The sequence below is a fragment of the Cetorhinus maximus genome, chromosome 20, assembly GCF_964194155.1.
Source record: "Cetorhinus maximus chromosome 20, sCetMax3.hap1.1, whole genome shotgun sequence".
In the NCBI taxonomy this organism is placed as follows: Eukaryota; Metazoa; Chordata; class Chondrichthyes; order Lamniformes; family Cetorhinidae; genus Cetorhinus; species Cetorhinus maximus.
In genome coordinates, this window is record NC_135898.1 from 58,862,856 (window position 1) to 58,886,733 (window position 23,878).

Sequence of the window (23,878 nt, forward strand, 5' to 3'; positions counted from 1 at the left end):
TTTTCATACAGAGTTCAGTTAGCACAATTCAAATAAATTCATTTAATTTTCAAAGATATGCTTTTTCATAAATGTTACTCATTTGGAACTTCTACTTGCAGTTTAAGCAGGTTAATGTAAAAAAAAATAATTCAATTTGCAAAAAATAATGTTTAGTCAATTAAAAGAAATGAACACTTTTACAGCAATTCCTGGTGCAATAACTTAATGCGCCAGAGCTCTGGTGGGGATAGGTCTCCCCAGGAAAGAATTACATTTACGAAACAAAGGCTATAATTGTTTTCCTAAGGATATGAGATATAGAGATAGAGCATTCTTCATTCCACTTTCCACAATTAAACATGCCTGCTGCTGACCGAGGCCATCAGTCCCTGAAAAAAAACCTTAGGGAACAACTAAACTAATTCCATTGTGTTTGTTCAATGATGTGATGAGGTGAAGTTGAGAGTGACTGGTGTAGGGGGAGGGGTAAAGGAATAATGAGGCAGCTGGTTGGCACTGGGGTTACCACTAATTAAGGTCACGGAGCTGCAGCCAAATATTAACAAAAACTCTTGCCAGGTTCATATCACTTATGCTTGCTTTCTATGATCATAATTCAAAACTTGACATATCATCTCCCCACTCAAGATACTGGGAGCCAGAAATCTGTGTTTTGTAATATTAGAACATGCATAATGCAAATTGATAATCCTATGTAGGATAATCCACAACTATCTGGCAGATTCAAGAAGAAAGGTTTTTTACAAGTTCTGGAAAATTCAGATAACATTGTTTTGCCATAATGAACTGCATGCACATCACAATCACAAAACAATTCAAAGAATGTACCAAATGTCAACCTAAGAAATTGATTAGTTAACATTCCGTGGAAATTGATCACAAAGCTATTGGTCTTTTAGGGCTATTAGAGACAAGTGAGTGACAAGTATGAGACTATACCAAACGTACTCTACCTACAATTTTAAAGGGGGTACTAGAAGAGAAGCCTTGAAGGTGTTTCTGTACAAATTTCTGAAGATGGAATGACTGATTAACAAGGCAGGTAACAAAGCATATGGGGCCGTGGGTTTTATAAATAGAGGCATAGGGCTGGGTTTTCCTGTGGGCTTGGGAAAAACCAAACTGCACAATCCTGTGTAATTTTGCGCCTTCTGAAATGCACACTGACCCATGTGTGACTTTGCCCAGGATTTTTGTCTTTTCACAGGTTCAGGTTCGCAGTGCACTATACAAGCCGTGATTGTGTTCATGCGTGCGAGGCAGGCTGGTTAGACCCCTGCCTTGGTTCTCCAAGATGGCAGCCCAGCTTCAATTGTTTAAAGAGCCACAACACCTCACCCCCACCCACCCATTCATGCCACGCCTTGTCCCCTCAGGTCACCCATGCCATCTCCATTCTCTCTCATCCCCCAACCCCATGCCCCCTCACCCCCAGCTTCCATTGTTTAAAGATCCACTAAACCTCACCCCCACCCACCCACTCATGCCACCCCTCAGGTTGTCCATGCCACTCCATGCCCCCTCACCCCCACCCACCCCAATGCCCCTCAAATCTCTCATGCCCTCTCCATGCCCCTCATAATCACTCACCCAGCATGCACAATGTACAGTCCTCAGGAGCCAAGCAATAGCAATGGAATTAATTTTATAATAATTGAAAAAATTAAACTTCCAACAGTCTAATAAAACCCCAAATTCAAACACACTATCGTTGATAGGGAAAGGAAAAATATCTACTGCAGTGCAAAAAAACTGTAATCCTTTACAGAATCACAGAAGGAGGCCATTTGGCCCTTCATGTCTGCGCTGGCAGTCTGAATGAACAATTCACCGAGTGCCATTCCCCCACCTTCTCCTGGTAACCCTGCACATTCTTCCATTTCAGATAATAATCCAACTCCCCCTTGGATGCCTTGATTGAACCTGCCTCCACCAGCAGTTCATTCCAGATCTTAACTAATCGCTGCATGAAAAAATTTCTCCTCATATCTCCATTGCTTCTTCTGGCAATTACCTTAAATCTGTGCCCCCTTGTCCTTCCACCAATGGAAAAAGTTTCACCCTATCTACTGTGTCCAGGCCCCTCATGATTTTGAATACCTCTATCAAATCTCCTTTTCAACCTTCTCTTCTCCAATGAAAATAGTCCCAACGTCTCCAATCTTTCTATGTAACTAACGTTCCTCATCCCTGGAAGCATACCCGTGAATCTTTTCTGCACTCTTTCTAATGCCTTCATATCTTTTCTGAATTGTGGTGCCCAGAACTGGGCGCAATACTCCAGTTGAGGCTGAGCCAGTGTTTTCTTCAGGTTTAGCATAAACATCTTGCTTTTGTACTCTATTAATAAAACCTAGGATACTATATGATTTATCAACTGTTAGGCTTGTAAACAAACAAGAAATCACATCAATGTTCTGTTATTACAGTCTGTTATTATTAGGTTTCAATAAATAGACCACCAGCTGTGCTGAAGCCATTAGTTTTTGAAATGCAGCCAAGCATTCATAATGGCTACAGCTGTCATACCAAAAGCTTCCAGCTACACTGCCCGAAACTGACAGAACAGAATGATGTTGTATTTCCATTTCAAAGCACTCAAGCCCAAAGGCATGGAAACTCCTACGGCGCCTGGGAGCAGTCAAGCAACACCTACGCCAGCAGCCCAGAATCAATGCTGTTGCCATCGCTTCACAGCTCGCAGTAAACTCTAAAGATACTGGCCAGTGGGGAAGGTAAGTAAAAATAGCCCTGATGCAATCCCTCAAGACTGCCCCAGAGCAGATAGACTTCTCAAGCCCTTACACACAAGTGGAAGTGGACAGTCCCTGACAGCAACCAAGCCAGGCAAAGCAGTAAGAGTTGATAGAATTCACCCAGAATTCCTTAAGAAGATCAAATCATAGGGAATGAAGTGGCTAGCAAAGCTGTTTACCAACATCCAGAGCACAGGCACCATTCCAAACATCTGGAGCCAATCCAAGATCGTGGCCATTGCCAAGCCAGGGAAGCCACTCAACAACCCACACAGCTCCCATCCCATTGCCCTGCTCTCAAAAACATATAAGGTCCTGGAACTCCTCCTGCTAAACAGACTGAGTCCCACCCTAGAAGCAGCAATGTCACCCAACCGATAGGTTTTCGCACAAGCCGCAACTGCTCCAAGGAGGTCCTGACATTGACCTCACATATGGGGGCTGGTTTCCAGAAATGCCTGAAGATAGGAACCACGTTCGTTGACTTATCTCGTGCCTATGACATGATGTGTCACACAGGCATGTTACTGAAACTCTCCAAAATATCTGCTGTGTGAAAATCCTACAATTAATCAACTGCATGACTAGCAACTGACAGTCCTGTGCACCTTGGAGATCAAATCAGCCACCTACACAAAACCAATAACGGATTCCCACAGGGATCAGTCCGTGCACTGGCTCTCTTCAACTTATATACCAGTGACTCTATTCCCACAAAGTCACGGCTCTTTACATATGCTGATGCTTTGACCTTCGATTTCTAGACTAAAGAACGTCAGGACACTGAGAAAACACTCATGAAGATCTATGTTTTCTGGAAGCCTACTTCAGAAAATGGAGACTTCGACCAAACACTGCCAAAACTGTTGTTTCAGTCTTCCACCTGAACAACTCAAGGGCCAGGGAAGAACTTCATGTCCAGCTACTCACCCACAACCCAATGGTAAAATATCTTGGTAGCACTCTTGACCACACATTGATCTACTAGCAACACCTCCAGAACACCCAAGGCAAGGTCAAGACGAGAGCGAATCTCATACAGAAACTGGCGGGTACCACCTAGGGCAGCAATGCTAACACTTTACACACTGCTTCACTTGCCTGATCTACCCAACAGCAGAGTACTGCTACTCAACCTGGCTCAGGAGCCACGACAAAAAATGTAGTAGATATCTACCTCCTAAAATAGAATGAGAGTTACTTCTGGGACTTTGAGAGCAACATAGCTCAAGTGGCTTCCTGTGCCAGCACATACTGAACTTTCTGATGTCCGCAGAGAAAACATCCTCTTCAAAGAACAACATTGGCTGACAGCTAATGAAGCACCCCCATTGACACAGGACCTCAAAAAAAAACTCCACACACTCATCTAAAATCCTGTAGTCCCTACCTGAACATATACCACACCCTATAAACTAACAACAGCCACACCTCTCGATGGCACAACTTCTGGTCGACTGCAAACATGACCAACCGCAACAAAAACAGAATTACCTGGAAAAACTCAGCAGGTCTGGCAGCATCGGCAGAGAAGAAAAGAGTTGACGTTTCGAGTCCTCATGGCCCTTCAACAGAACTAAGTAAAAATAGGAGAGGAGTGAAATATAAGCTGGTTTGAGGTTGGGGGGGCGGGGGGCGGGTGGGGGGAGAGAAGTTGGGGGGGGGGGGGTGTGGTTGTAGGGACAAGCAAGCAGTGATAGGAGCAGATAATCAAAAGATGTCACAGATAAAGGAACAAAGAGGTGTTGAAGGTGGTGATATTATCTAAGAGAATGTGCTAATTAAGAATGGATGGCAGGATACTCAAGGTACAGCTCTAGTGGGGGTGGGTGGAAAGACTGACAGGGCATTACAGGTATAGATTTAAAAATAATGGAAATAGGTGGGAAAAGAAAAATCTATATAAATTATTGGAAAAAACAAAAGGGAGGGGGAAGAAACGGAAATGGGGTGGGGATGGACGAGGGAGTTCAAGATCTAAAGTTGTTGAATTCAATATTCACTCCGGAAGGCTGCAAAGCTCCTAGTCGGAAGATGAGGTGCTGTTCCTCCAGTTTGTGTTGGGCTTCACTGGAACAATGCAGCAAGCCAAGGACAGACATGTGGGCAAAATGTGATTTCTTCCCCCTCCCTTTTGTTTTTTCCAATAATTTATATAGATTTTTCTTTTCCCACCTATTTCCATTATTTTTAAATCTATACCTGTAATGCCCTGTCAGTCTTTCCGTCTTTCCACCCCACCCCCACTAGAGCTGTACCTTGAGTGTCCTGCCATCCATTCTTAATTAGCACATTCTCTTAGATAATATCACCACCTTCAACAACTCTTTGTTCCTTTATCTGTGACATCTTTTGATTATCTGCTCCTATCACTGCTTGCTTGCCCCTACAACCACACCCCACCCCCCAACTTCTCACCCCCCTCCCAACAACACCCCCCCTCCCCCCCCACCAACCCCCCACCTTAAACCAGCTTATATTTCACCTCTCTCCTATTTTTACTTAGTTCTGTTGAAGGGTCACGAGGACTCGAAACGTCAACTCTTTTCTTCTCCGCCGATGCTGCCAGACCTGCTGAGTTTTTCCAGGTAATTCTGTTTTTATTTTGGATTTCCAGCATCCGCAGTAGTTTTTTTTGTTTTTATGACCAACCGCAACCTGGTAACTGACCTGGGGCGGTGAGGTCCCAGGTTTCAACCTTGCATGGAAAATCTGGACAACCCTCGAACAGTTTAGGACAGGCTAAGAAAGATGTGGCCACTGCTCCACAAGTGGAATGTGAACAACAGCTCAAATTGTGACTGTGATCATCCAAGTCAGACCATCAGCTGCATATTGAACATCTGCCCCAAGAGATCCATTCCCGGTATCATCACAACCATTCACACTGTCAGCTGAAGCTGTTGATTGGATTGTTAACCTCAACATCAAACTATAACTGCTCCCCCAGCCATATGAATTTTAAAAAAAGGTACAGATTTAATAGTAGCACTTAAAAGGGAATTATGCAAATATCTGAAGCTGAAAAAAAATGTTAGAAAATGAGGAACGAGCAGGGGAGTGGGGTTAACTGGAGTGCTCTTCAAAAGACTCAATAGGCTGAATGGTCTCCTTCTGTGCAGTACTATTATATGATTTTACTACATTTTAGAAGTATTAAAAAGGTCAAATATCTTCATGGCATTAAATTCATTTTAACCTGTGAAAAATACTTACTGTATCAAATATCCAATCTATATAGGTTTAATCATATGTAGATTTATTGATTGCAACATTTTATTACGTTATTTTAAAAACCTTCAAAGAGTTGAATTAACTTTTGTATGCTGAATCAATTGTGCGTCTGCTCATCTCTTAAATCGGAATTAAAAATCTGTGACAATATACTGTAATAATGATCAAGAATTACATGGATTACTGCAGTTAGCTTTTTACTGTTAATGAAGAAACACTGAAGTAAAATTTGTTTTGGATGGTTGTGCAAAACAAGTAGCATCAAACTGCCAGCCCAAATTGCTTTCCACCCAATTTTCTATTCTATTGGATAAAGGGACAGCCAATTCATTATCACCCATTTAGTATTACCACAAATGGCAAATTTATTCCCCACTGACTTCTAATCTTTTTTTCAATGGGGTTGTGGGAAATGATTGATCACTTTAACCCAAAAACTGAGATCTAAACATATGATATAACAGGCAGTAAAGATCAGGGGTCACATGCTGTCATTAGTTAGTTTTTGTCAATTTTCAGCTGGCTTGCCTACCTCTGCAATCTCCTCCAGCTGCACAACCCTCAGATATTGGTGTTCCTCTAATTTGGCCTCTTGAACCCCCAATTTTAAATTGTTCCACCATTGGTGGCTGTGCCTTCAGCTGCCAAGGCCCCAAGTTCTAGAATTCCCTCCCTAACCCTCTTCGCTTCTTTTAAGATGCTGCTTGAAACCTCTCTCTCTCTTACCAAGCTTTTCGTCTTCTGCCTAATATTTCCTAATGTGGCTCGGTATCAAATTTTGCTTTTCCTGTGAAGCACCTTGGGACATTTTATTATGTTACAATTGCTAAAGGTGCTGTATAAATACAGGTTTTTGTTCTTGCAATGCACAATACTAGTCTGGTACAATCATTCTGAAATGAAGAAAGTACACCTCTTAATGACAATCTTTGAGCAAGTGGCAAGCAAGGAGGTTAATGCCCTAATCCCCACTGCAGAGGCAGTAGGTATAAAGAGGATTTCAATTCAAAAAAATTGATGGATACCACATTTGAGATTCAGGTCAACTAGAAGATCATTTTGAGACACTATTAAGGTCAAGATAACCTGACTAATATTACATTCAGACATCATTAGAGAGTCTGGAACGTCTGTGGTCACACTAACCTGCCCATGACTAATATTCATGGTAATTTAAGTCATAAATAAAAATACAATTCTGCATCTTAACCACCACTCTCAAGTGGTTTCAGCCAGTACAACTGTAACTGGTTAAGCAACATGCAATGAATTAAATTACTTTTGCAATGTAACATTCTAATTTATGACATCTTAATTTCTCTGGATTATAATTGTTTTTGTTAATAAATTTAATCAAACAATACCCACAACTCAAGTCAGTGCAGTTCACCTTTCCAGTATCTGAGACTAGGCTAAATGACTGACAGAAATTGAGTCATTACTATGTCCGCGCTTATTTCATTTATTGCTGAAAAAACACAGCCTCAGAATTAGGAGAGTGAAACTGTCCTATTTTTCGGAAAAAATAGAAACATGCAAAAAAGCTTCATCTCTTTTCACTTTGTGCTAAAATCACAGCAGCAATTTTGCTACAAACAAATTCAGAGTTAGCAGAAAGACAATTTAAATTGGTCTTTTAAAATGGAACGATATAAAAAAGACTCCTCTGTATCCATATGATCTACACTCTACAGATCAGCTACATTTATGTACGACAGTGTACTTCTCCTTTTCATGGAAAAGTGCACTGCACAGCAAAAATATTTCAGAGAATTAAATCAAATTGAATAAAAATAATCAATGTGACTTCAGGGTGAATTCACAAAGTTAGCATGCAAAGTTTACTGCCACAATGTAAAACCTAAGGCTTCAAAACAACATAAGGAAAGACGATAGGGTTGCATATGCAGTATATATTGTAAAGCACTGAAGCTAGAATTAACCTGAATTTTCAGTAAAATGTGTCAACTCTCCTGCCTGCATCTTCAAATTACTATCCGGATATTAGAGCAAGCCCTTGTCAGATAATATTTTTTTAAAAAGAGCTCTCTGCAAGATAATCTGCATGATTATTGCTTATGGCTATGCAATCATAGCTAATGCCAGGTGTAAATCACATACCTTCAATTGTCAGTAGATTTAATAAAGACTCTTTATTCACCTCCCAACAAACTGCCTGAGAGCCAGTTGTGGTGAAGATTCCTTTGTGCTTCGGTCCCAGTCTCTTCTTGTTTTAGGCCTCATGCTCTGAGGTAAATACGTCAAACTCAGGCTCATTACTGTCAGGATTTAGTCAACAACTATATATTGGCCTGTCAAAAATTGCATGTTGGGGCCACTCAGCAATGAACCATTTAGAAATTCCCAGACACTGGCAATGCACAGGTATAAATGCAGGTACGTATATTTACCCAAGAAAGTGCCTTTTCACCCCAATTTCCAAGTTTTAATCATTCTCACGACAAAGTTATGGTAATGTTAAAAAAAAGTCCCATCACTTCTAAGCTCAAATGGGACTGAAACATGCTTAATGAAAAGGGTGAACCAGCTATCTAGAAGAGCAAACACAGTTTAAAAGCAAAACTTTGCCTTAAGGGATTAACTATATAGCAGGGTGAAGTAAAACAGAGCTGACCTGAAAGTGGTTTTACACAAAAGCCTACGCAACATGTACTACCTTGACGACTCATGTACATCAGCCTTTAATTAAAAAAGGCCTTTGCAAATATAAACTCTGCTTCATGCTATTGCAGATGCATGTTGTTTTTTGAACTCACCCAATAAATGTGACAATTTAACATTTGTTTCACTTTTTTTTAAAACTTGGAAGGACAAATCAGATCTTTTAATGCTTGGATTAAAGCTTTGCTGGTTTCAGCATTAAATTACAAATAGCATTACAAATTACAAATTCGAAACACAATGACACCGGTTTGATACTACTTCACAAAGCAAAGTTTGTGGCCTGATCACATGGAATGGTGACTAAAAACGACAAATTATTTTCGCTCTTAACAAAATTTTTCAATTTGCCACCCCAATTACTACTCATGACTAAATTTCCTCTTCATGAAGAGCTAAATTATCCACTTCCCCCAGAGGTGAGGCTGACTGAAAACCTGTAAGTGAGATAGTTGACAACACTCCTTCAACTTCCCACTCTAATTGCCTCCAAATTGCTCATCACGTTATGGAGAATAAGGACAGAAATACAATCTCGGTTGTTTTCATGGTACTTTAATGTCAGGGGGCCTACTGAGAACTTTATCACAATCTCAGGTATGGGGATATTTAAATTTTAACTGTGCAATAATTTTTTTCACCTAACAACAGTGCTCTGGAATTTCATGCAATAAGTAAACAGAATAATTTATTTCTACTTCTCATATATCAGGGCTATTTCTTGGTTGACAATTGCAATTATACTTTGTCAAAATAGAATTCTTGGGCTGGGATTTTCCAGCCACGTTGTGGGCAGGACCCGCCGCGGGAGATTCGGCAGCGCAGCCAAAAATCCACTGACTTTCGGCGGGACCGGATGATCCCGGTAGCGGGTGGGGCCGGAAAGTCCCGCCCCTGGATTTCTGCACTAGCCTGTTCATTCTGCCAAACGATATTTTACATTGTGCATCATAAGTATCCAATAAATGGAGGTTAAAGACTCTGAAAGGAGTTAGGCTCATCACTTTCAATATCTGGAAAATGTACCCATGTAATTATGAAAGCAAGAGGAGTACTGTGCTACATAGACAAAAATTAGAGCACAAGCCTCCAGATGTGACGCTGCTGTTTCACAAAGTACTGATCGGCTCACAGGTGCAGTACTCAAACTTGGTCCCCAATCCAGGAAACATATACAAACATCACAGGGGCAGGAGAAAAGAATAGCAACCATATATCTTAAATGTAGAGGGGCAGAGCTCTGAGAACATAGACAAAATATGGATAACAGAGCGTCTCAAGGCAATGTGAAATATCAAACAGAATAGGTTACATTAACTCTGAATGTTACATCAAATTAAGGCAGGGAAAGTATGACCGAAGACTTTAAATGAAATTAGATGTCAGGAGACGCGTTTACTCAAAGTGCAATTAAAGTTTGGAATAGTCTTCAAAACCACGGTGTTGAAAATGTGAGTGAATATGTTAATGAAAAAGCTAGGTGCTACAGGGGTGGGTTTTGACAGCTAATTAGCCTATTAACATGTTTGACTTTTCGTTTATTTAGATCTCCCTCCATTTTAAAACGTGTTACGGTACAATGGCTCAACAACTTTCGTGGTAGAGAAATGGACGAGATATTTAAACCCCAGCCTCCAATTATCTATAAAATTATCTGAGGCAGAATTTTTCAGGTGGTGGGGTTTTCAACCCAGCGGAGATCACGGCAGCTACACGGCCACTTAATGCTCCTGGGCTCCCCCCCCCCACCCCACCCAGACGGAAGTCTCGCCTTAGAGAGTTTGCCAGCCAAAATGATGTGCTGGGCTTCCCTGCCACCCTGGCCCCTCCCTACCCTCCACCCACTTCCTAGAACTCCCTCCACACCTCAAAATTGTGGTTGGGGAGGGGGGGAGGGGGCGGTGTAGGGAAGGGGGAAACAGCCCTTAAATGCACTTCAGGGCATAAACTGGGGTGATGAAGAGTAGCCCATCCTAACACTCGCTTGCTGCACCCTGACCCCTGTAAAATTGCTGACAGGCTGGGGCAGGAACACTCACAGAATTTTCCCAGCCCTCCCACCTGCAAATCTGCCAGTGGGGGACCGTAAAATTATGCCCCTGGTGTAACTGGGTAGATTATACCAGTACACACAAGGTTCCCAGATGCAGAAACTGATCAAGAGGATGTTCTGGAAATTCCTAAATGGTGCACTAGTATTTGAAATCCATTCAGGCATGGCTGCTTGTGAAAGAAATATAAACGATTAACTCAGCACTCCCATCAACACAACCTGAAATGTCATTGAAGACTAATTAGTTCTACAGCTTTACATTGCATCATTTCTAATTAAAAAGTTATGAAACACACATCAGCACTCAAGAACATATTAATAATATAACTAGGAACATGTTATCTCTTCATTTCATTGGCTAAGCCTTTGGCATTTGCTTTGAAAGCTACTTTTAATGATCAACGCTTTTGGTATAAAGGGATTTTAAACAACTTCTTACATTGTGCCTTGAATTTTTTTCTTATAAAACAATTGACCATCAAACTAAAATCTCCACCAAAATGAACTGGTGAATTAAAACTTTTACATAGTGATGATTAAAAAGTCGAATTTTGAGCTTGTAGCGAGCATTTCGAAAGTGATTTATGTATGAAGAATCATTGTTCACAGAGTATTACGTCACTGAATCAAGGTTTGGTCAGTGCTTGATTTGCTGCCAAAGACAACTTCAAATTTGGAATTTTAATAATTATGCCAAGAGCAAAGATTAATCAAAAATGACACAGCAGCCAAAACAGCTTCAGGGGTGGGAGTAAATTGAGATCAAACATCTTTGACCAGATATTAGAACTATGAGAATTGCAATAAATTTCTCTACTATTCTCTACTTTTAATGTTCTATGGGTTTGCTCTCCAACTTGGCAGCCAGTTCTCAGTCTGTTTCCAATTGTGTACTTCTCCCTGGCCATTACCAACAACATTTTGTAATTCTGCTGGCTAAACTGAACCAAATCTAAAGTGCCCCTCATCCCAGCACCTCTCCCTGCCCCCTTGCAACACCTTTATCATGTTAAAATGACTCCCCTACCAGACTGACACTCCATTAGATGCCTGGAAAAATCTACCAGAATTCACCCAAGCAAAAAAACTGCTGGGAGTGATGGTGAGCTTGTAACTTGGTTGGGAGTTGAAATCACCTCCCTCTTAAGCTACTGGATAGACTTGTTCTTCAATTTTGACAGTTTGCAACTAAGCTTGAATCAATAGCATAACTCTACCAAATCAGTCACACAAGAGCCTTCATTGTATGAGAAAGTTGGCTGAACCTTTGAGTTAGTCAATTCTGGTTAATTATTCCACCTATCTGAACTGTCGTATAAATGTGGGGTTCTTAGTTAAACATTTACATTATACATTTGATAATATATCACATTGAGCTCCTAGATCTATTTAAAGTGAATTTAACACAAGTATGCTGAGCCCCAATTAAGACAATTCCAAGAATTCAAGAATTGAGTGCAAGCAAAACAAGAAAACAAAATAAATAAAGGTTCACTTGAATGCCAATAATGCTTCTGCGCATTGTTCATACTGCATGACAGCTGAATGATAGGTGTGCACTAGTTCAGAATTCCAGAAGCTATTTTACAGTAATATTCAACTGGCAAATGCTCAATGGTCAATCAGGCAGAAACAAAACTGGACAGTTTCAAATTAATATCTCCAGACTACTACGTTAGCAATTCCACAGCCTGCTGTGTTAATTCTGAAAACTTCCACAAACCGTTTTTGTAAATCATTGTGATTCATACTTAATGGAATAAGTTTAAGCACTTGCAATCTTCTGAACATTGTTCCTGGGTTGAAGAAAGATGCTGTACGTAATGTTTAACTAAGTCACTTTTGTTATTTTAAAAGAAGATATAAGGCATAAAAGGAGTTAGGAGATGAATAAGATAATGCAAGATAAAATAGCTGAGACTGTTATATTAGAAAAGGCCAGCTAATCAAAAATACCTTTTGGAAAAAAAAACAAATTTGGAATAACGGTTCATAAATAAAGCTTCATTTACCTTTGCAATCCAGTTGCAACTCCTCTCCGTGCAGATTTTTTTTTAAAGAAAGCCCACAACATCTCAGTAACATATCAGTGTATATCACAGATGTGTGTTTATGTATACATGTATATAAAAGAAAAAAATCTAATTTAATTTCTTTGCAATTGAAATCCCAAGCATGATAAAGAATATGATTGTGTAGGTTTCACGTTGCTATTCTCATGGAAGAAACTGGCCAAGGACATGCTGTATCAAACACTGCCATTGAAAGTGACTTATTTCAGCTCAGAACTATTCTATTTATGGTTTCTCTACCATGGATGAGTGCACATTGTGAAGTCATTATTTGGCAGAGCGACAACTGTTTACATATCTTACAAAGGTATCTCATAACAGCAATTGTTGGACCCATAAATTATGCTTCGGGGAAAAAGAAAAAGGTTATTGTTTGGATGCTTTGTGCAAAGCCACGATAAATCTCTGCTTGTAATAATCATTTTTTTTAAAACTGTGTAATTTTCCAGCAATAGGTAACCGCCTATGCACTTCACCACCTTTTATGTTGAATGATGCATTCCTTTCTCCTTTCTAAATGGACTATATACATGATAAAACACAGCAACTAATTGAATGACTAAAAATGTTTAGTTCTGGTGATTTCTTCTTGTTTTAGAGAAAAAGAGCTGTAATGCGGATCCAATGGCATTTACTGGTCAGGCAGATCGTTTGGGTTTCTTATAAAGAAAACTTGCACATAAAATAAATTCTCAAATTTTCTACCAACGACAACAAAGGAAAAGAAAAATCAGGCATTGTGCAGACTGTATATGTTACAATCAAAATGTTTTATATTTTATTAAGCTCTTGTGTAATCATAAACAGTAGTGCGCAAGAGCATTCTGCTGTCACATTCTAACTTTGAACCCTGTGTCGAATTATTTGTTCATATACTATATTAACAAAGCATCAAAGCCGCCACAGATATATTCAACATAATCATTTTCATGTTTGATGCTTAAATGCGAACTTACCCACGACATCTAGGTGATATGTATGATTTATGGACCCATAGAGATTTTCTATCACACATGTATAGTTCCCTTTATCGGATGGAACAGCACTTTCCATAATAAGGCTCCAGTGCTGAGGTCGAATCTGCCAGAAACAGAATGAGTTTTATTTCAGAGAGCCATAATTACACAGAATTTTAACCCAACAAAATGTCTGCGTTTTATTCAGGTTTCACCTGCAACTAAATTTACATTATCTGAGGAGTATTTTTGCCTCAACTTATACCTCAGCTTGGCCTCAAGGAATATGTTGCTGGAAGTATCAGATGCATAGATGTCACTTTTCTATGTATTTTTCTAAGGGCAAGTATTTTCAGCCCAATGGGCTCTGACAGAAGATGATGCAATAGACCAGAGTACCCATCGTGTGGTGATGCTACTGTGCTTCAGTTGCTTGTTAGTCCTTATTATAGGATTTTGTTGCATATAACCTCAATAATAGTTTAACAATTCTGGTTGGTTGGAAATTATCACACTCATCTCACTCCCCTCCTTTTGCTTTAAATTAATTGAAGCACATACATAGCCTAGGAGAGAATCAGGAGAATTTTAATTTCATCTTTAGAGTGGGCATAGGAACAGTATCAAATCTGCACCTCTCCTCTCAAAACTGGGAATATACCTTATATGTGTGACTCAAATACAAATGTACACAATTAAAATTCTCACCATGGTAAGCAAAGTTTCACAATGCTCAATATAGAGTGTGCTAATTTGAAGAGGGGATCGGTGAGGGGGTGCTGGGGGGGGGGTGATGATGGTGGTGTTAGGCATGCTAATTATTATGGCATACTTCAAACACTTTCAAGTGCACAGATTCAGGAGCTGGAATTGAGATGATTGAGAGCAGAATACCTTATAGTAGCAAAGCATGTCATGTGTGTGTGTGTAGAAAGCACAGTGACAGAGTAGTGTATCGATGCATGGGTAGAATGTTTCATTGTAGGGCAGAGCTTCATGCTTGTAGGTAGCATAATCCATGCTAAAGCAGCACATTATGTATGTTCATACACTTAAAATGATGAAAATGTGACAAAATAAGCAGGTCTCTATGCTTTATTTCACAAAGTTTTCAAATGAATGCAGTTAAAACAGAAGCCAATTTTTCTGACCAATTTTCAAAATGAAAGATGGGGGTTAAATTGTCATTGTGACCAGCACATACTGACCGATCTGGAAATTAGTAAGGATATGGGGGCTTTGTTCCAGATACAAATTGTATTTCACACAATCAAGATACTAATCGGCACTTAAAACCCAGATTACACATCCTGTTCAGCATATATTAAATGAATCTCACAACTGAGCCAGAGAGGAACGTCAGCCCCCTAAAAAACATATCCAATTAAGATAGCAATGGGTAGAAATTAAGTAAGAACAGGGTGGACACAATTATTTTAACTGCATGCCCACCCGTTTCTACTGGGCAGGGTGGGTTAAAATGCCTCTTCACAATTAAAGAGCAGAGTGTTTAGGAAGAGCCCAAACTGTAAAGCATTCCACAGTGAAATCTGTCCAATAAGCTACTCTTACAGCAAATTCAGACAAGGGCCTGAATTTTCAGCCCGAGGTGGTAGTGGGTGTGTCAGCAATTTCTCGCTACCGGCTGGTGTACCAGTCTGCTGGCAGGTTCCCACCCCGGCCTATATTCAGAGGTGCGGCTTCTGGGCTAGCAGCAACTAGCCAATTAGACCAACAAAGTGCCAATTGACCACACTCTGGATCTGAGATGGCAGCAGCCAGCAGATAGAACTGTGGCGGCCTCTTGGCAGTGGGAGACATGGGGGTGTGGTGGGGAAGAGGGGGAAATAGGTGCGCATCCTGCAGAGCAGCCCAGTGAAAGGCTACAGTCATGGTCGGAAAGCACCCTGTGGAGGGACAATGATGGCCTGTCAGCTGTGGCCACAGTATAATTTGTACAATTCACAAGACTTCAGAGGCGTCTCCATCTTGAGGTGCCCTCATGGTCTCCCACCTACAGTGGTAGCACCCACCTCACCTGGTGGGATTGCCAGAGCCTTGTGCACTCCCATTAGTCTTCCTGGTTGTGGAGTCCGCTGCCTTTAATTGGATGGGCCTCTTATTTGGTCACCTCTCCGAAAATCTCCCCCAAGTTCCTGACATGACTGCTTCCGGGGTCCCAACATGGCCACTTCCAAGTTCCCAAACTAGAATTTAGCCTGGCGTCAGGATTGGTATGCTGGAACTAAAATTCAGCCCGAGGTGAGCATCATGAGGAAGTGCATGGGAGGTGGGAGGGGGAGCAGGGAGGGAAAATGGGGCATAAATAAACTAAACAGTTGATATGATACAGCACCTTAAGTATGCAGTTTTGCTAATTTCAGATGTTATGTCAGCCTCAGTGGAAGAAATTAAAATCAAACAATTGTTCTGAATCCTATATCAGATTAAGTATAAGACCACATGGCAACAAAAACAACTTTTTCTCTCTGCCATTTCATATTTTGTTGATAAATTTTATGGTAAACGCACCAGTAGGAGGAGAGAGGCTGAACTTGTGTTTTCCACACAATGTCCCATTCATAGTGTGAGGTCCACTCTGTCAGCTTCTCATTATGTGAAAACAATTTTCAAAGTGTTGAAAGATAAGGACCAAACTGCCACAACTACACTGCGATGTCCCCAGAAATGAAAGGTTCCTTTTCATCTTGAACGATTTGCTACGTGAGAGTTTTAGATACCAAATTCCAATTTAGATTCAAATCCATAGGGACTTCAAGAACCAAACGCCCTTCACACACAGTTTGTACGAGAAATACTTCACACCACTGTTCCCTCTAACAAAACAGACCAACTTTAACTTGTACAGGCCAGACTAAACATCTTCTGTGATTGTCTCATGTATAGTAGTTTTAGACACCTAGTGCCCTCCTTTTTTGATTTATGACTGACTTGACACTTGCTGTTGAGTGACTGGCTCCATCTTGCACACAGAACACTCGGCAGATGCTGTGCTCTGTATTCCACAGTTTTAAATTTAAATGTATTGAAATGCAAATAACCTCCGTCTGTTTTTGTAAATAAAGTTTCTTATTTTGTATTGTTTACATTGGTAACACGTGAAAATCTCAAGTGCAGTACTGTTTCCAGGAATCCGTCTTAATCCAAACAGTTCTGGCGCACATACAAATATGGTATAGATCATGAATCCTAATGCTAACATGTCCACATCATTCAAACAGTATAATCTGGATACTTCACTAAGAGGTGTTGGTGCGATCATAACTACAGTAAAACCCACTTTATATAACTCAATTAAACAGTGACTCTTCATTTTGTACACTGCGCCACAACTAACAGAAATACTCTATAGAGCTTATGACTCTAACAATTGAGGATTGCTATACTTAGAAACATGAGAGAATTTTCAACTTTGGCAGGGCCAAAATCAAGACTGCAGCAGATTGGCTGCCCCTTTCTTTCCTTTCCTTTCCATCCAAGCCAATGTGAAATCGGGCAAAGTACATAGAGGGAGCTGATCCACTACTGTCAGCTTTCTGCCCCCGCTGAAAGTGGCCTCAGCTATCGTGCAGAGAAAGCATTATTTAGATGCCCAGTAAGCTCAGCTCCATATCAGGTCTGTGACTGTATTTCAGCCCAGTGTGGCTATGGGAGCCTTGCATTTGGTTTCAGTATCTTGATACTGGACAGGGTCAAAAACAAAAATGAAATTCATTTGGGATGATGTTCAACTTCTCCCCGAAATGGACACAAAGTCAGAAAAGCAGCTTATAACTGTCCACTCTTGTCAGCTTCATTTAACTGCCACTGATGGGCTGACACAGGCCTTATTTTGTGGTAACAGTTGGAACACTCTGGTTTTCATTTGCTGCAGCCAATTTGTCAGGTAACAAATGAGCGACCAGCTATAACAAAGATTTTCAATTACTCCAATGTGCTTCCATCCTCATCCGAAAGACACTTCAGCTCATCCAAAATACAGCTGTCCGTATCTCATCACTCTTGTGCTTGTTGTCCTACATTTGCTTCTGCTCCTACACCCGAACTCTTACCCCCCAATATTAACATTTTCATCCTTTTCTTCTAATCCCTCTGTGGCCTATCCCCACCTACTTCTACAGGGCACTCTTGCACTTTCTTTTGTTTCATCGCATCACTGGCAGCCATGCCTTCAGCCGCCTAGGTCCCACACACTCTGAAACATCCCCTCCAGAACTCCCCATCTCTTCCCCTTCCTATTCTCCTTTAAAAGTCCTCCTTGAAATCCAGCATTTTGACCAAAGTTTTGGTCACCCGTCCTAATTCCTTCTTCTTTGACTAAGCACCCATTTCTGTTACACCTAGTAAAGCAACTTTGGATATTTTATCTACATTAAAGGACACTTTATATCTGCAAGTTGCTACTGTACACAGGCCAAAAAACCAGCACAATTGTCTATTTTAATTAAATAGCAAAGAGCTACGAGTGCAAGCGCAAATCAGCACTGTCCCACTGCTTCTGCCAAGTGCAACAATCATTGCACTGAATCCAGCCAAGTCACATACACCACAAACCTCTACCAACATACTATATTCCCAGATGGTTTGTGACAATATGTATTGCGTTGCTGGAGTAATTTTCAAGATTTTGTTTTGCCCACTGAACTGAATTAGAAGCTAGGTTACAGAGATCCTTCAGGGAAATGGAAGGCTGGTTACTCATTTTTTAATTTGCTGTATATTTACACAGGTTGTGTTATTATGAACTGGAGAAATAAGCCCTTACCTTATATGAACCCATTCGATACTCTGGTTTGAACTCACGACCATTTTTTAACCATCGCATAGTTGGCTTTGGGTTGCCTGCTGCTGGACAGCGGAACTTTACAGTGTTGGCTGCTGGCACTGCATGCAACTGCTTTTCCATCTTATTAGGTTGTGTCCAGTATGGGGGACCTGTTTCAAACAAGCACCAATGTATATTAAATACAATTTAAAACCACAGCTTTTTGTAGCTAATGGCACACCATTCAAGCCTGGCAGATGGCTGGTCAGCTGGGATGAAAGGAGAGATAGTAAAGGAGGTACAAAACAAATGATATTGGCAGGGGTTACAAGCTACAGGTATGAATCAGGAAGCTAGGTTCAGGAATCAGACTTCATTTAATTTTTATTAGTAGCTAGCAGGGACCAAAATCAGAGTTCCACTATAGCTCAACTGTCCGCTGCACAGGCCTGGGCAACAGGTAGAACTTGGAGAGAGTGCGGGCAGAAGTTGTGTGTGAGGCCAGCAGCAGCATGAATAATCTTATCTCTGCAAAAGTCTTGATCACGAAAAAGGATCGCAGGTTAGGCCGCTTAATGCCTAGAAACAGACTAGGGCATACTTTGCATGTTTTGGAATTTATACATTGGGCATCAATCAAATTGCCTGTTTTGGGCAGGTGTACTGACAAGCCCCCATTTAATAATCTGCTTGAAAATTGAATCAAATGAGAAAACAGGCTTTCAAGGTCTGTCAGGTTGTCTTGTTGGTTGCCTTCCTTTCCATCACGACAGAGGCAGTTAGAAGTTGAAAATATCACACCCCTCCCAACACAACCTCCAAGGATGATCAGAATCAGCAGGAGGTGACTTTAATACAATTTGACATTACAAGTTTGTCAAATCAGCCTACAAAACTAAGCTAGCTGAGTTTCTTAAAGTTCATCAAGTAAAAACGTCACAGTACTTCTATAACTAGTATTTTTGCAATGAAGGCCAAAGAATTAATGAAAAAGTAATTTACTAATTAGGCTTAAGCAAAGCCAGGAAAGTACTTTTCCTTGCCAGAAAGGAAGCAGTGGCATGTTACTTGTTTCAAGTGTATTTTTCTCTCTACATCTGTGGGAATAAAGGATGTAAAAAAAAAACTTTAGACTTTGCTAAAAGCAAACCTCAAGGTACAAAATTGCATTAATGTTCTTTTGGAAGAAAGCTATTTTCCATTGATGTGCACATTTCAAGCAGTTTGAAACGAGATTCTACAGATGTGCCAAGACTGCACATGCTCCTGAGTAATGAGGAATGCATTCAAAATACAGACCTGGAAACTGGCTGCAAACTCAATACCTCCAAAAACACAAATGAATGAACTCCTAACGCTATAGGCCTTAAACAGCTAGACATCTTTTGTAAAAGTAATGCAAGTCACTTTTTACTTTTACTCATTTTACATTTTGAACTCCCTATACATTTCTGGGCTTTAGGAATCCCTTTTTGTTGCAATACATATGTTGCACAGCCTCCCAATTCATGTTTCTTCAAGAACTTCAGTGAAACTCTCCATCTCTAAACCCGGACAAAAACTATTTCCTCACGCTCGTTCATGATTTGCAAAACCAAGACAGAAAATTCAGAAGAGAACCCAAATATGTCCTTATCTTTATAAATCAAAAATGTAGTTTGTTTGTACATTTGTTTTAATTTATGTGAAATCCCATTTCTAACTGCAACCTGAACTTCCTGAAATAAATCAAACTAACGTGGAATTTAAAAAAAATAATTGGCTTAAACTTGACCTTATTCCATTTCCTTTTTGGGCCTCTTCCTACACTCCCTTACAATAACGATGGTTTCCATTCTACAGCATTTTCAGCATTGGCAATGAATCCAGATTAAACCACCATCATAAATGGCCCAAAATTTTGACTCTGATTTATGTCTTCCATGGCTTTTGTTTTGCTCTCAGGGAACTCAGCAAAAAGTCTCAAAGAACAGCAGTAACGCAAGACGCAAGTTAATCATTTTGAAGACACTCAAACACAAGCCTCTCTTTAATATTCTTGTAATTGTTTGAAGTACAGAAAAGCTGACAAACAATTTAAAAGGTGTGATTATAGGCCATTCAGTTCCAATAGTAGCTATTGGAGAAAATAGCAACTATCAGAATTTGTGATCCTGTAATATGTTAGGAGGCCAGGTGTGGAACCTCTGACTGTTGGAAATGACTCGAATGACTGCACTTCAGAAACTTGCTTTTACTTACGTAGATTGTAATGTTTAATTTTATATTGAATTGTGTATGACCATTTTGACTTCCCAACTCCAGCACAGCTCAACAGAATTTATGCCCTCATGCCATCCTCGACAATAACTTGTAAATGACTCATGGGGCAGAATCTTCTGTGCGACGCGTGGGGCCCGCCCGCACACACCGACGCGTAAAGTGATGTGCTGTGACGTCGGGCGTGTCCCAACATCACCGCGCGTCATTCCGATCTTCAGTTTGGCGGGCGCGCACCAGAGTTGGCTGCGCGTCCACCGAACTGTCAAATGCCTGTTAAGGCCGTTAATGAACTAATTGAAGTAATTGTCAGGGCTGCTTGTCCAAATTTAAGTTTGGCGAGCAGACGAAGAGCCCAGGCGGCCTTCGCATTTTTCATGAAACCTCATTCATGGGTGGGATGAGGTTTCATGAAGGATTTATTAATGAAATAAAAATTTATATCAAGATTCATAAACATATCAAAGCTCATGTAACAGCGTCACATGAGGGGACAGATCTGAATAATTTTTGTCAATTTTTCATTATGAAATTAATCTCCCTGAGGCAGCTCCGTGCCTCAGGGAGATTTCTGCGCTCTTTTGCGCGCATGCGTGAAAGAGCACAGGCCCCGACTCTCCCTCCTCCCCCCCCCCCCGGCCGCACAGGTAGCGCTGAACGCTTCCGGGTGTACGTCACGCTGGGCGGGCCAAATAAGACCCGTAAAACGGTGGCACGCAGCCGATTGTGGGAGGCGATCGGCTCCGCACCCGCCCACGCCCACTCCCAATGGGGAGAAAATTCTCCCCATGGAGTCACACAGGCTAAAACCAAGCACTGGGGCGAAGTGGCAGTACACTACTTTCAAAAACTGTGCTGACTCCAAGCACTGTATGTATATATTCAATATTATTTTGTGTCTACCTTCTTCACAGACACAAATTTATGGTTCAAATACTTTGTTCATCATAGCTTTGCACGGCAAAAACTATTAAGTGCATCTATTTTTTAAACTGTTAACTGGTCAGTAATTCATGTAAACTACATTCCTTCTTAGTTTTTTCCTTTATTAAGGCTTTCCCATTGTAATATTTTACCATATCTATTTGTTAATTACTGAAGGCTTCTCTAAATAACACTGCTGAAACCAAATTATGAAATAAAGAATACATATTAATTTAAGAAAAGAGATGAAAGTGTCAAGTTAATTCCCATTCCTTCATCCAACATTTGATCTCTTTGTCCTTTTGCTTTTGGTCTTTCCCCCATCTTTGCCTCCTGCACAAGTATAGATGGCAGGCCAGAAACACATTCTCATATAACCGCCAACACCATTCATGCAATGACCAGAACTGCACAAGTTATGAAGCTTTCGGATTTCCCTTCCATTTTTGTGGTAATGGCCAGGTGGGTGAGAGGGAGGCAGGGGATCTTTCCTCCAATCTATCCTTCTCTAGCTTTAACTATTATTCATAAGCAGACCAATACCATGTTGTCCCCTTCACCTAAAAATCAGAGCTATGGGTATTAAAAGAAACTTTATCATTTACATTATAGAATTAAGACCATAAGCTGAGATTAAATAGCCTATCTTAACGTTTTAAAGCAGCTTTGCAGAAAACAGTAAATTTCTTTCAAGACTAAACTAAGACATATTTTTGTTGATGCTTTTCATCTTGCACTTAACAGGACAATTCACAAGAATATCAAATGTAATGGGAAAAACAATTTATACTGTATGAGAAGATATTGCTCATTGGTTGGCAAGTGGAGGCTGATTGGTAGAGGCGCTGCCATGGGGAATTTACCAGTTGATGGTGACTGACAGTTAACTGCCAAGCATTGTTTGAAATTTAAACCAGGCAGCTTGACTCTGATTGGTCAAGACATTGCCCTGAGAGAGAAATGAACCAGCGAATGGCTGTCACTTATTTTGTTTAGCTGAAACGGAGGCAATGTCTGTACATGTTCTTCCTGTCTGCAAAGCTCAGGGCCCTGTGTATTAATATCTGTCGCTTCCAGTACATGCAAATGTGCCACACTGCGAGCCAGGCTGACAATCTTAAATTGGTTGTCAGCATAATTCTTAGCACACTGAGGGTTATTTAGCAAACGTTGTCCAATCGTGGAATCACATTTAATGTTGGGCACTGTATTTTGAGTTTTGCAAGCACAGGCTAGTTGGCTTTGGTCAGTCAGTATGGGTAGTCCAGTGACAATGCCACAATGACACCACCTACCCCATCATCCACATATCAGAACTATTTAGGAAAAACTATATAGTGTAAATTGTTGTTTCCTTTACATTTGGTATTCCTGCGAATTGTCCTGCTCAGTGCAAGATGAAAAGCTTTGACAAAAATATATCTTTCTTCAGCAATACTCAAGTTCTGTACTACCAAATGACCTAAGGCATATATATAATTGAAGGCTGTCAATAGAACTCTCCTATATAAGAAATGGGTGTTAACTGGTGAGTAAACACAAAATATAGATTAAACCATTAAGAATCCACCAAGGCTTCAATTTTCTTACAATAAATTAAAGCTCTTTACACACCATATTACAACTACCATTTAATGCTCCAAAGTGATAGCCCACCAATATGGAACCTGAACATCAAACCAGATGGTTTTTCCTAAATATGAACTGTTATATCACTAAGAATTAAATCATCAGGACAGAGCATAATTACACTGGAACATCAAGTGATAATTATTTTCCCCAACAGACTATTGGCCATAGACCCCTAGGTGAATGATGACAAGCAGTTCTGTAGCCACCTTGACATATACTCAAGTAAACTTGAAAATCTCTGCAAGCTAACTTTCAAGATTAAACATGCCACTGGAACATCTCTTCCAAATTACTTCCTTTAAAACCACTTAGGCATCATTTTCCATTCTGTGCAGACATCAGCTGTTGATTGTAAATTGTCTTTTAGCTGCACTTGTGACTACTGTTAGGAAATAGAGATAGTTTAAGTTAGTTATATTGGTATTTGTGGGTGTCAGGAATGAGTTTTAGCTTTAATGTTTAAATGTGATTTGTATTTCTGTATGTGTGTGTTAAGAAAAGGTCAAGTTGAGTTTTAGTTT

General features: G+C 40.4%; 1 protein-coding gene across 5 annotated transcripts in view; it reads right to left on the reverse strand.

Moving 5' to 3' along the window:
* LOC144694413 (fibroblast growth factor receptor 2-like) overlaps positions 1 to 23,878 on the reverse strand; it is a 96,311-nt gene that overhangs the window by 41,887 nt on the left and 30,546 nt on the right. For all 5 annotated transcript variants that reach the window (XM_078564778.1, XM_078564779.1, XM_078564777.1 and 2 more), the window contains exons 5-6: positions 18,543 to 18,712; positions 13,757 to 13,880 (exon numbers count right to left, since the gene is read on the reverse strand). In XM_078564778.1, coding sequence (XP_078420904.1) covers positions 13,757 to 13,880; positions 18,543 to 18,712 — 294 coding nt within the window. The remainder of the gene's footprint in view (positions 1 to 13,756; positions 13,881 to 18,542; positions 18,713 to 23,878) is intronic.